Source organism: Trachymyrmex septentrionalis, unplaced genomic scaffold (assembly GCF_001594115.1).
Source record: "Trachymyrmex septentrionalis isolate Tsep2-gDNA-1 unplaced genomic scaffold, Tsep1.0 scaffold108, whole genome shotgun sequence".
NCBI lineage: Eukaryota > Metazoa > Arthropoda > Insecta > Hymenoptera > Formicidae > Trachymyrmex > Trachymyrmex septentrionalis.
In genome coordinates, this window is record NW_017304207.1 from 284,741 (window position 1) to 296,439 (window position 11,699).

At 31.7% G+C, this 11,699-nt stretch overlaps 3 protein-coding genes across 4 annotated transcripts in view; 2 read left to right on the forward strand and 1 right to left on the reverse strand.

The window, feature by feature from the left end:
- The window catches only part of LOC108747935 (cleavage and polyadenylation specificity factor subunit 5), a 6,581-nt gene extending 4,238 nt beyond the window's left edge, over positions 1–2,343 (reverse strand). For both annotated transcript variants that reach the window (XM_018485845.1, XM_018485839.1), the window contains exon 1: positions 2,079–2,343. In XM_018485845.1, the coding sequence (XP_018341347.1) occupies positions 2,079–2,197 (119 nt within the window). In that variant the 5' untranslated portion in view covers positions 2,198–2,343. The remainder of the gene's footprint in view (positions 1–2,078) is intronic.
- A 2,053-nt stretch (positions 2,344–4,396) lies between these two features.
- On the forward strand, positions 4,397–8,501 carry LOC108747924. Its single transcript, XM_018485835.1, has 7 exons — positions 4,397–4,785; positions 4,867–5,036; positions 5,494–5,742; positions 5,814–5,974; positions 6,178–6,267; positions 6,349–7,412; positions 8,330–8,501. The coding sequence occupies exons 1-7, from the start codon at positions 4,664–4,666 to the stop codon at positions 8,343–8,345; spliced, it is 1,872 nt and encodes a 623-aa protein (XP_018341337.1). The 5' UTR covers positions 4,397–4,663; the 3' UTR covers positions 8,346–8,501.
- On the forward strand, positions 8,336–9,196 carry LOC108747951. The gene is made up of 3 exons (XM_018485855.1): positions 8,336–8,386; positions 8,494–8,634; positions 8,701–9,196. Exons 2-3 carry the CDS (start codon positions 8,518–8,520, stop codon positions 9,154–9,156), a joined length of 573 nt encoding a protein of 190 aa, XP_018341357.1. The 5' UTR covers positions 8,336–8,386; positions 8,494–8,517; the 3' UTR covers positions 9,157–9,196.
- Positions 9,197–11,699: the final 2,503 nt, after the last annotated feature.

Consider the following 11,699-nt stretch of genomic DNA (forward strand, 5'->3'; position numbering starts at 1 on the left):
GGGACACGAGTTCAATATCCGATTGAGCTATATAAAATTTTACAGAAATTATATTTTTTTATTAATGTATTTTTAATTATTTTTTTTGTGGATTGAAACCATTCTAAAGGATGAGACGGAAAGAATTCGAAAAATAAAAAAATAAGGATATATCACCCTTATAGACAGATGTATAGATATTTAAATTATATAGAATTGTTTTATTATCAAAGAGCCTTTATTATTATTAAATATCACTTTGTTAATGAGAATACATTGCATCAGGTACACATAAAATTTTATAATAAAAGAGACTAATCTTTTCATTTTAGAATTTCAATAGAACAAAATTTCTAATCAGTATATTATTTTTCTTACAGGTTTGTTTTCTGAATTTGCAAAACTTATGCAGTTTAAGTATAATTATAAAAATAGAACCAAATACTGATAATGCAATGTAATATACATATAATATTACATTCCATATATAATGATAGTTTATTTGTCACAAAAATATCGCTTTATATTCAGTTTTTACATACGCATGTATAAAACATTAATATCTCAACACATCTATATTAAAGCTCTTCTACATTCACATTAAACACCTGTGTGTTATAATCAAATTAAATATAAATAACAGGCAAACATAATTTTGTTATTTGTGACATTACAATTGTATTTGCACAAATAAGTATTTTAACAAGTACTCGATAAATAATACGAATATTTCATTATAATTATCGAATTCTATTATTATTTGCCATGCTTATAATATATTACATATATTGTGACTGTTTTATAAAATTATTTAAATATGTCTCTTTAAATAAATTTTTCATCTCAATAAATATAACTTGATATATCAGTTACACAACATAATCATATTGTAATGATAAAGTAAAGCTTGTTCAAAGAAGATAATATTGAGAACTTTCAATAATACAATAAAAAAAGATAAGTTATAAATATTTGCAAAATATTTTGATAAATTATTTGATAAATACATGCAAAAGTCTGCATGATGTCGAAATATACATTGACATATAAATATACTCTGTAACATTTTGACTTATAACACAAAATATTGCAAATATAACGTTAGAGATGCACATATATAGTAAGAAGCACAAATAGTCATCTATATGATCTAATGTTACATAGATCTTGTATACAATTGCGTTTGTTTTAAGAAGATTTGTATTGCCTTCTTATAACAAATTAGTCAGAATAATCGCAATATTTGTATCATATTAGGTACTATCTTAAAATGTAATATAACGAGGTGTGTGTGTGTGTATATATATATATATATATATAATTGTGAACTACTTCGTACAATGCAGTACATATGTATACATATAATACATATAGATATAGCATATCTTACATAAAATGGAAGAGTGAAATCATGAATAAAACATATACAGGGCTTCCCTGGCGATCATACAAACTTAGAAAATAATACAGCCTTGTCAGAATCGTTCGAGATCTGCGGAGTGTGAAATCTTAAGATACAAATTGCACTTTAACAATTAAAACGAAAAGAAAAGGGACACAATGGGTTGCTTCTTTACACACAAGAATTAATAACCGATTCCTTGCATTACGAATGCAAAGAATAACTGAAAGTAATTAGACTTAGTTTATGATATCATAAAAAGGAAACAATGCTCAACGCTGCGCGCAAAATTGAATGACGGCAAAATCTCGCGTAATAGTTCGTATGCGACGCTATATCATCTGGATTAGAGAATCTTAAGCAAATGGTATAGTCATAAATTGTACGATCTGTCGTGTACAAGTCACAGTAGCTTTCCACTGTAAACAATGCATAGCGCTTGGTATGTGAAAAACGGATACAAGTTGCTTAAAATTCCAGAATCTCAAGGTAAAAAGGGACAAACGGCCGATCATTCATCGCGACAGGAGAGAAAGAGATAGTTCTTTTCTTTTATTTTTTTTCTCTTTTAGAAAAACATGATATTGTTAGCGCGTCTGCCAAGATCGGTCGTGGTTGTAGTCGGTTCTACAGAAGAGAGGCGGTCAAAACACAATTAATTCTAAATAGATCTCGCGCGTCACATCGCGCCACTTACAAATTAACGGTCCTGTTGATGGTAACCGATTGATTCTGCACCACCTTCCCCTCGAACGAACTGTTGCTCGCTCTACGTGGCCAGCCGCTACCCTTAACTTGGCTCGTCGCCATCGTCATTTTGAACCCTTCAAGTGGAAGCCTCCCGGTTGTTTTTTTAGTAATTCGTAGCTATAAACTGTTCTAATTCTAAACTGAACGATTGTACTGAACGCAAGAATCAGGCAATACCGCAACGCAATGGAGTAATGGAGTATGGACGCCGATAGCCGATCACCATAGACATAATATTTCTAGACTGCGCATTCGAGCAATAGCGGTAGTCCTCATTTAAGCCGATTCTACAATAATCGTAAGCGTAGTTGTAAGGGCCAAACTTCCTAATCGCATAATCATATGCATAAAAAAAATTATCCAATCACATTTCTGTCATAAAGGCAAACGTAAAATACGATTGGATAATTTTCTTTATACATATGTTTATGCGGCTATGTAAATTTATGTGGAATGGCCCTAAGTGATTGTAGTTGTAAGAATTGACCAATCACAGTCAAATATTCTCCTCACAATTCTTACAACTACGCTTACGACTATTGTAGAATAAGCTTTAGGGACTGAGCACAAAAATTGTTGTAACACTTATGCCTGTTCTACAATAGAGTCACAAGTCGTAAGCCATAAAAAATTGACCAATCACAGTTAAGTGTGAGAAGAATAATCGACTATGATTAGTTAATTTCTTATAGCTTACCACTTATGTCTCTATTATAGAATAGATCTTATTTAGATTGTAGACATAATAACGTACAAGCTTTTACGTATAACGTACAACTTATTGCCCTGTCTCCAAAAGACGGCAATAAATCATGCATCATATGCCAAAGCTTGTGCGTTACTTACGTCTACAACTTAAGTCTCTATGTAAGTGTTATGATAATTCTTGTGCTCAGACCTTTATATGGAGCGTTTATATTGGTCATAACCATATGCTGTATGCCGTAATCTGTCACGAATTGACTAATCACAATCAAGTACAATACTTTGACCACGGAGTAGTAAGAAGGAGATCAAACTCAAGTGGCTGGTCACGAAAAAAGTGGGCTTGAAACACGGTGTAGGAAAACTCATGGAAAATTCGACAGATGTGATTTTAGTGCTATCAAGCCTTGCGGGAAAAGTTGGAAGTATTGATTATCACGTGACTGCAGGTCACAAGTATGCATCTACACTACATACATATATCGTATAAACTATGACCACGTGACAGTCAATACTTCTAACTTTTCCCACAAGGCGTAATGGCACTAATATCACATCTGCCAGATTTTCCATGGATTTTCCTACACTGTGTTTTGAGCCCACTTTAGGGTGGACAAGTTAGTATGTAATCGCATCCTAGACCTCGAGTTTGATCTCCTTCTTATTACTCCATGACTTTGATTATAAAACGTGACTGCTAACACAGTTACTATATACAGTAGCGCAATTTTCCTGATTTTATTTTGGCCAAAATGGAGTGCGCATGCGTGAAATAAGTAAATGCCTCGTCTCTTTTCTTCTTTTCTTATTATTCTCTCTATTTAAATAAGCGTTTCAATGTTCCACTTAAATTAACATTTGTCTTTCAAGCATACATGGTTCAGAGTAGAAATTTAGAGGGAAGTATTACGTGTATTGTCCATTTGGTGAAATGTTATGTGAGAAATCTTGAGAAATTGGTCTAATTTTCGTAAAAAAAATGATAAAGTGAAAAAGTGGACAAAAGTAACATAGAAAATCGAGGAGGGAAAAGGATTTCTTTTTATTTATTGTATTTTAAACTTATTTTTTGGACACATATGTATATCAATTTCTTTTTTATCATCTTTTTCATAACATTTTTGTAGATATAATAATTACATAATATTTCTTTATACAAAAATATACATTTTTAAGTTAATTTAATATTTTTCCTAATTTTTCTATATTTTTTCTTTATTTTTTATATAATTACAGTTTATTTTTATTAATTTTCATAAAGTTTAAATTATTTCATCGCAATTAGGTTTATTCGCGTCGCATGCTCTAATATGCTCCAATATGTTCCTACAATAGCATTTACTTCGAATTCATTGGATTCACGAATTCGTTGGATTGCGATGCGAATAAATCTAATGAGTTTTGTGGGGAATTTTGACAGAGTAAAAAAAGAATGAAAAGAGAAAGAAGTTTAGGTGGTAACCATGGCAACGCTAGGTAACTTACTTATTTCATGCATGCGCACTCCATTTTGGCGAACACTAACATCAAAGGTCGACAGAGAGTTGCGCTACTGTATATACTGTAGTTAAGTGTTAACACTGTGATGTGATAGGAAGCGTCTTTTTGATCTGTCACAAAAATTTATTTATAATTTACACTAGTTAGAAAACGCTATTACGGTTTTCTGTGAGACATAACATAGTACGCGATACAAATTTTCTAATGAGGCAAGCGCTGTTGCTTTATAGTTTGTATATTTAGGAGAAAAAGAAGGGGAAGAAGAACATATATGGAATTTTCGGCGCCGTATTTCTGTTATTTAGTCTTCTAAAGTATATTAAAATCATGGAAACGTGTTTGATCGATACCATAGAGGAGAGTGGTGAGAAAATCCAAACCAATCTACCAATCCAAATAGTAAGGGTTCCAGTGAAACATGCCAATCTAGGAATACGAAGTCATGCTATGTAAGTTTCTCATAAAAAAGAATTATGCCTATTTATATGAAATATTTGTAATATATTTATGAAAATTATGATACTTTACAGGGACATGAGCACAATGGTAGAACTCACATCGTTTAGCACGCTAGGAAAGATACAGCCCTTTCTAGTGACAATCACAACTACTGCAGCTTTGTTAGTAGACTTACATTGTCACCTAACAGACAAGGAAATTTGTGGCTATTTGGGTGGCCATTGGGATATTAATTCACACAGTATATTTTATTCTTAATTATATGATATATATATATATATACATATATAGTGCTATACAGTAAGGACATAGGCTACGGTTGATTTGCTTGCATACTTTAAGTGCTTGTAATTGTCATTCTGTCTTTATCGTTCATTAGATGTAAAATTAAGAATAGAGATACTAAAAGCATTGAACGCATCTAAATCGACCACAGTCGTGTAATAGATTGATCATTTTATATTTGTTTAACATTGGCAAACAATAAGAAGTCTGTTTTCTTCAGATGAATTTTCTTGCATTTTTTTTTCTTTTTACATTAAAAAGGAAAAAAAGATAACATGTGCAAGAAGCTCAGCTGAACAAACTTAAGGATACAATAATTTGTTGTGTTACACTATGTCATTTGTCTTTTACTGGAAAGCATTCATAATTATTTCATCACGTATTATTGATTTACTAAGAGATATATCTTGTAGATCTTTCTATAACGTGCGCATTTCCATGTCGATATTCTGGTAAGGACAAATCAGCTGCTGCAGCCGTGGAAGCTGAAATCGCAAGAGCCATGGAATGGAAACGTGTAACATTGGTAGGCTGGTATCATTCTCATCCACGCTCTCATGCATCACCTTCTTTAAGAGATGTGGACTCTCAGTTGGATTATCAGATTAAGATGAAGGGACCTAGCGATAATGGATACATACCATGTGTAGGATTGATATGCTGTAAGTATTTTAGATAATTTCTTTGTCATACAACATAAAACCGCTGATAATCATTTCATTCTATTTTGCAGCACCTTACAATATGGATGGTAATTGTTACGAATCAAATTTTAATGTTTTCTGGTCTCTACCGCCACCTGAAAACAGACCCCATGAATATCCTCGGCCTATGCTTCTCAGTTACACATTATCGCAGGAGCATTTTCTCTCCCAGGATACATTGGAGGAAATTGTAAATGTTTTGTAATAATTAACTCATTTTCAACGTTTTTCTCTCCTATGCATAAATTAAATTGAATTCAATTAAAGTTCAATTAAGCAAGATATAAATGTCAAAAAATTTGGAAATAAAATGATTAGAGAATCTATAAAAGATTATTTTATGTATTGTGTTATCATGTTTGTCACTGATATTTATATTGTTTACTTTTGTAGAGAAGATCTATAGAATATTATAAGAGTGAGGGTGGCATTGACTTTACTGCCAATTTTAACGGTAATACGACGTATCTCGAACGTTTAAGGGTGAGTATATGTCAATGATAAATGCAAACAAGTCCTCACATTAATCTATATACTAATATATGTACTAATCTATGTTAATAGTGTTCCTTGGCATCAAAATTACCTGGTCGAAACAGATCAAACAGCTCATATTGGGATGTGATCAGGGAGATGATATGTCCAGGCTCGGAGGATAGCAACACACCTGAGTTTCTAACCATGAAATTTCCTCTGGTATCTGCCTCAGAATCGTTGGGGCCTCCAGTTCCACCTGGCGTAGGACTTACGGCCAGTAACGCGGCTGTTTTTCTTGCGCCAGTCAATTTTAAGCCTGATGGAGGTGCCATAATAACGCCTACTTCCAAGCCGTTTGTATTACAACCGTCGACCTCACGAGACAGCATCAAGAAGGACAATACTATATGCTCTAATGACGCTGCATCTATCACTCAGATAAAAGACGGAAATTCCATCGTAGGTTCTAAGCACATATCGCCATCGGAGATAATACCAAGCTTCCAATCTGGCGAACTCACAGTATCGGTGAAAAATGCGAAGTGCGACTATGATTTCGCGCCTGCGGACTTTTCGAAACTACCGAATCTGATTGGTGACAACAGTGCCAAGTCTCGAACAAATCCCGACTTTCCACTAGCGGATATTACTCAACAGATTACAAAGTTTTCGGATTTGACAAAGCTGGCGAATTTTCCTACAACCGATTTAGCGAAGCTATCGGGGTTCTCCATCGCGGACTTCACAAGAACTTCATCGCCTTCACCGTATATGCGCAACATTGCGAATCTGTTCGGTCCCCTTGGCAAGATCTCACCGGCAAAAGACATGGACGGTAATGAACGTAAACCGGGTGATTTCGTTACTGTTGACGCAATCCCATCACCCTTTAAGAGTGTCAACACATCGGAGGCTTGCAGAAATTTCTCGGTGAGCGTTGACGATTATACGAACGATCGAAAGAAATTGGACTCGCAAACCGACCCGACAAAAATTGGCAGGCCGGGCGAATATCAAGGAACGGAGGATTTGACAATATCGAGCATTAAATCTGACTTCGGGAACATGCTGGACATGACGGCGTTGCATAAAAAACAACAATCATCGCAATCGGTTGACATAGGAGATTCATTGAATCTTTCTAAAGATCGGTAAATCTGTAAAATATACTCGAATTATCATACTGATGAAGAATTATTAAAAATTTTTCGAAATTTATCAATTTTCAAAATTATCAATTTCTGAGCACAGTATCAAGAATTACATACATCTAAATCTCGTTTATTAATAGTTTTAAAAAAGTATTATCGAATGTGTTGAAAATTCACATTGCGCGTAATGCTACTTTAAATTATTTTATTTTGAATTATTTTAGATTTTATGAAATCAGTATTTTTTGTAACATATAAGAATGTACAATTGTTAGTCATATAACTATTGGTCATAAATCTTGCTAACAATCGAAATTGAAATAATTAAAATCTCAATGTTTCATTTAGTGTTCAAATTTATTCTTTGCATTTTGTACTGTGATATATGTACGAAAACATACATATATAATAAGTTGTGAACATTAAATGATTTCTACAGTAATTTTTTTTATATATACAAATGAATATTCCATTTAGCTTAATTTCATATATGCCTGATTATTATTAGAATATTAAACATAAAGCCAGCAATTTATAATTACTTAAAATATTAAAATAAATAATTCATTATATATGTAAAAAGAAAAATTATTTCGAATTGTTTCATTAGAAACAAGTAAAATATATTGTTATACTTTTTTAATAATTTTTTAAATATATAAAAGATTAATTTTATAACATATGTGCAATTTGTTAAAAAATGTAAATTCCTGAAATTATCGACATCAAAAGATTTTCTAATTATTGATATTTTTATTATTAAATCTAAATATTTAAAATAATTATAATTATAGAATCAGAAAATGTAATTGTTAAGGCACAATTATAATACTAGTGACTGTTTAGACAATTTGTAATAGATTATAATGTAGGCGGTTTTTTAGCAAACATATTTCATTGATGTTTTTCTTTTTTAGTTTGTCATTCATGTGAAGAAGATCCGAAGCGGATCGAGTTATTTTTACTGTTGCCTGGTTGGTAGAAACACATTAATATTAATTTATGCAAAACTATGTTTGGAATCTCCCATATCCCCATCTGCGAGTTTATAGATACCAATGTACTTTTATTCTTCTCAAAGACATAGTCTTATCTCATAGCGAAGATGAAGCGCTTATACGTTGGAATTGTATTTCTCATGTATATTTACATGATACGAGGCCAGGATCTGATATTTCCGACTGACGAGGAAACGTCCCATGTTAGCGGTGGTAATTCTACGGTAATATAATATTAATATAAAATCATGAGGAACAACTTTTTTTTATATATATTCGTCTTCTCACAGACGATAACGGAACGCATACCCGTGTCAATACCGGATAGTTGCCCGGAAAACATGCTTCTTTATCCAGGCAATGGCGCGAAGAATTCCTGGGTGTGCGACTGTAGGCCACGGTTCTTGTACTTCCCGTTAAATGATTCCTGCTATGAAGCCTACAGACAGGGTCCCTGTTCATACAAGAATTACGTCGTACTTCTAAAGAACGAGGTACTTCCTCGTTGTGTGGAGAATCCTTGCTCGGAAGACAGCATAGTTCCGTACAACGGTGTGTGTTATCCTCTCAGAACTATAGGTGGTCCGTGCGCACCTACAGGAGTATTAGGCGTGAGCGAGACTACTTTCCAATTAGAATGTGTACCATTGGACATTGCGCCCTTCATGATAATAACGACCGTTCCCAAAAGAATATGTCCACCAGGCAGTCGCAGAAGTATGCTTGGAATATGCAGAAAAATATGAATATACTAAAGTCCTGATACAGTTGCCTGCTTATCGTTGTTTCTAGTGCTTATTTACATTTTATATTTTATGTATCTCACATTTTCTATATTAGATATGATTATAGATGCAGTATATTATATCATGATGTATCTTGATATATGAAATTTAAGATAAATATATCTTATAAAAAGGAGATAAAAAATAAGTATATAAATTTAAGATAATTCTGAAGAAAACTTAAAATAATTTTGATAATTTTTTATAAATTCAAGAATATGTGTAAGATTTATAAAAATCGTTTTAACAATTAATTTATCGCAATATTTTTATGTATATTGAATGAATAAAAGTAGCATAGAAATAGAAATAACAAAAATTGATAATTGCTTCTCATTTTCTATTGCATATAGAAAATGAGATTTCATCAGACATTCCTTAAAATAAACTATTAAGATTCTTGTTATTGAATATTGATATTCCAGGATGTCCCACAATTTGTGACTGAAATTTTAATAATATATTTCTGACTTAAGAATAAGACAATTCTATAATAATACCAAAATGTCAAAGCTATAATAGTTTTTAAATTAATAGCGATTAAAGTTAACTAATCACAGAACTGATATTTCGTGCGCTCAGGGACAATACAACAGGATGTTCGTATGCCTATGTTTATCTCATGTGAAATTGAAGTAATAATATATACAATAATGTTAAAATACTTCACTAATCATGTTTAAATATAGAAAAAAATTATATATGCAACGTATATAACAAAAATATTGCAGGATATTAAAAAAAAATAAATATGTATAATGAATTATTTTAAATATGTATAACGAATTAATTTAAAAACTATTATAGCCTTGACATTTTGATATTAGGATTTTTGTCTTATTTTTAAGTCAGAATTATATTATTAACATTTCGGTCAAATTGTGGAACATCCTGCATACTAAAGGTGCTGTCCCATGACAGTCGGAATTTCGGAAAAGTAATAGAGTTCCATCAACCAATCAGAATTATTGGGATGCATTATTGTTCGTTTGGTCTGCACATGTACGTTAAATATAAGATTATCGAAATTAAATTTCTATACGTATAAAAAGAAATTTATTATTAACAAATAATTGTTCGATAAGTACTAATTCATTAATATATAGATAAGTATTCATTTTTCCAGCATATAAATATAATCATTTATAAAATTGCATGCTTGTCGATCCAAAATTTTTGTGGTTTGGTTTCTCATGGAACGACTTTTTCGGAAAATAGACTATTATTCTAATCTCAAATCGTCTTTTAATTAAAAAGATTCTTTCATCCTGTTATAATAAAAAATATATCGAAGGGTAAATGTTAAGAAGACCTCGTCCCCCTCAAATTTTGATAAAAATATACTCAATCGATTCTTGCACGAAATGAAGGAATCTGGCAGAAAAGTGTTGCTCTGCCACCGAAATATTAAGTGTTAAAGTTGATGACTATTTAGGTTAGAAAATATGTCAACCGCGAAATATTGCGCTGCGATAAGATAGCCCTTATTTCGCGTGGAAAATTGTAAATTCATGTCGTTTCGCGTTAAAAAACCTAATCCTAACCCAATCCATTTTTTGGTGCGAAGTGGCTTTCAAGAATAAAAAACGTTTTAGTGCAAGATAAAAATAGCGTCCCATTATTTACACGGAAGTATTAGATTCGTGTGATAAAAATTAGTACAATTCCATTAAAAAAAATTCTTAATTAAAGATAATGGTGACATAAAATGTTTTTATATGTAGGTTTGCTATTATTTATATATATTTATCATTTTATTATTCATAAATTTTCGGATAATTATTTAAAAGACGCTCCTCATCTTTAATTTTAATAAAATTATACTCATTTTTGCATAAAACGATAGAATTTGGCAGTAAAATGTCATGCGTAGTCTCGCTGAGAATATGAGATATTAAGCGTTAGAGTGAAATGCATCATAGAAGCAATCAATCAGCGTACTCTGCGATATTATTTCGAATAGCGCTAATTGGTTATTTGAATGACGCATTCTCTATTTCGCAGCCTTTTTCCGCACCGTGTGATTTCATTCTTAAAGTTGACATGTGGTTAGAAAATTTGTCACCGACTTAATGCTGCGCAGAGAGTGTACACGTATTTTAGTCTGTATTTATTTAGAATTGTTACTTCACCTTCGATTTTAATAAAATTAGGCTTATTCGATGCATTTTTATTCATAATGAAAGCCTACTCTTGCTATGTGCGAAAAGTTGTAAACCCCTAAACAATGAAAGAGAAATGATTTGAATATTTTAAGGGGAGTATATACAGATTCTTACATGACGTATAAAACATAAGAAAATCAACTAATCAGTGTATGTACATACATACAGGGTTGATAAAAAACGTGTTTAAAAAAGACAGTTTAAAACATGTTTTTAATGTTTTATATGTTTTAAAAAGCTTTAGAAAAAAATGTTTTAAACAAAAAAAAACACGTTTTAAACATATATTTATATTTTATTATAACGTATTTTACTTTCAAGTATTTTGAAACGTTTTTG

Bases quoted from the DNA above. Each gene is read 5' to 3' on its own strand.
- LOC108747951 (XM_018485855.1), top strand. From the start codon at position 8,518: ATGAAGCGCTTATACGTTGGAATTGTATTTCTCATGTATATTTACATG. The intron at 8,635-8,700 runs GTAATATAATAT...GTCTTCTCACAG, and splicing joins TTAGCGGTGGTAATTCTACG to ACGATAACGGAACGCATACC.
- LOC108747924 (XM_018485835.1), top strand. From the start codon at position 4,664: ATGGAAACGTGTTTGATCGATACCATAGAGGAGAGTGGTGAGAAAATC. The intron at 4,786-4,866 runs GTAAGTTTCTCA...GATACTTTACAG, and splicing joins GGAATACGAAGTCATGCTAT to GGACATGAGCACAATGGTAG. The intron at 5,975-6,177 runs GTAAATGTTTTG...TTACTTTTGTAG, and splicing joins AGGATACATTGGAGGAAATT to AGAAGATCTATAGAATATTA.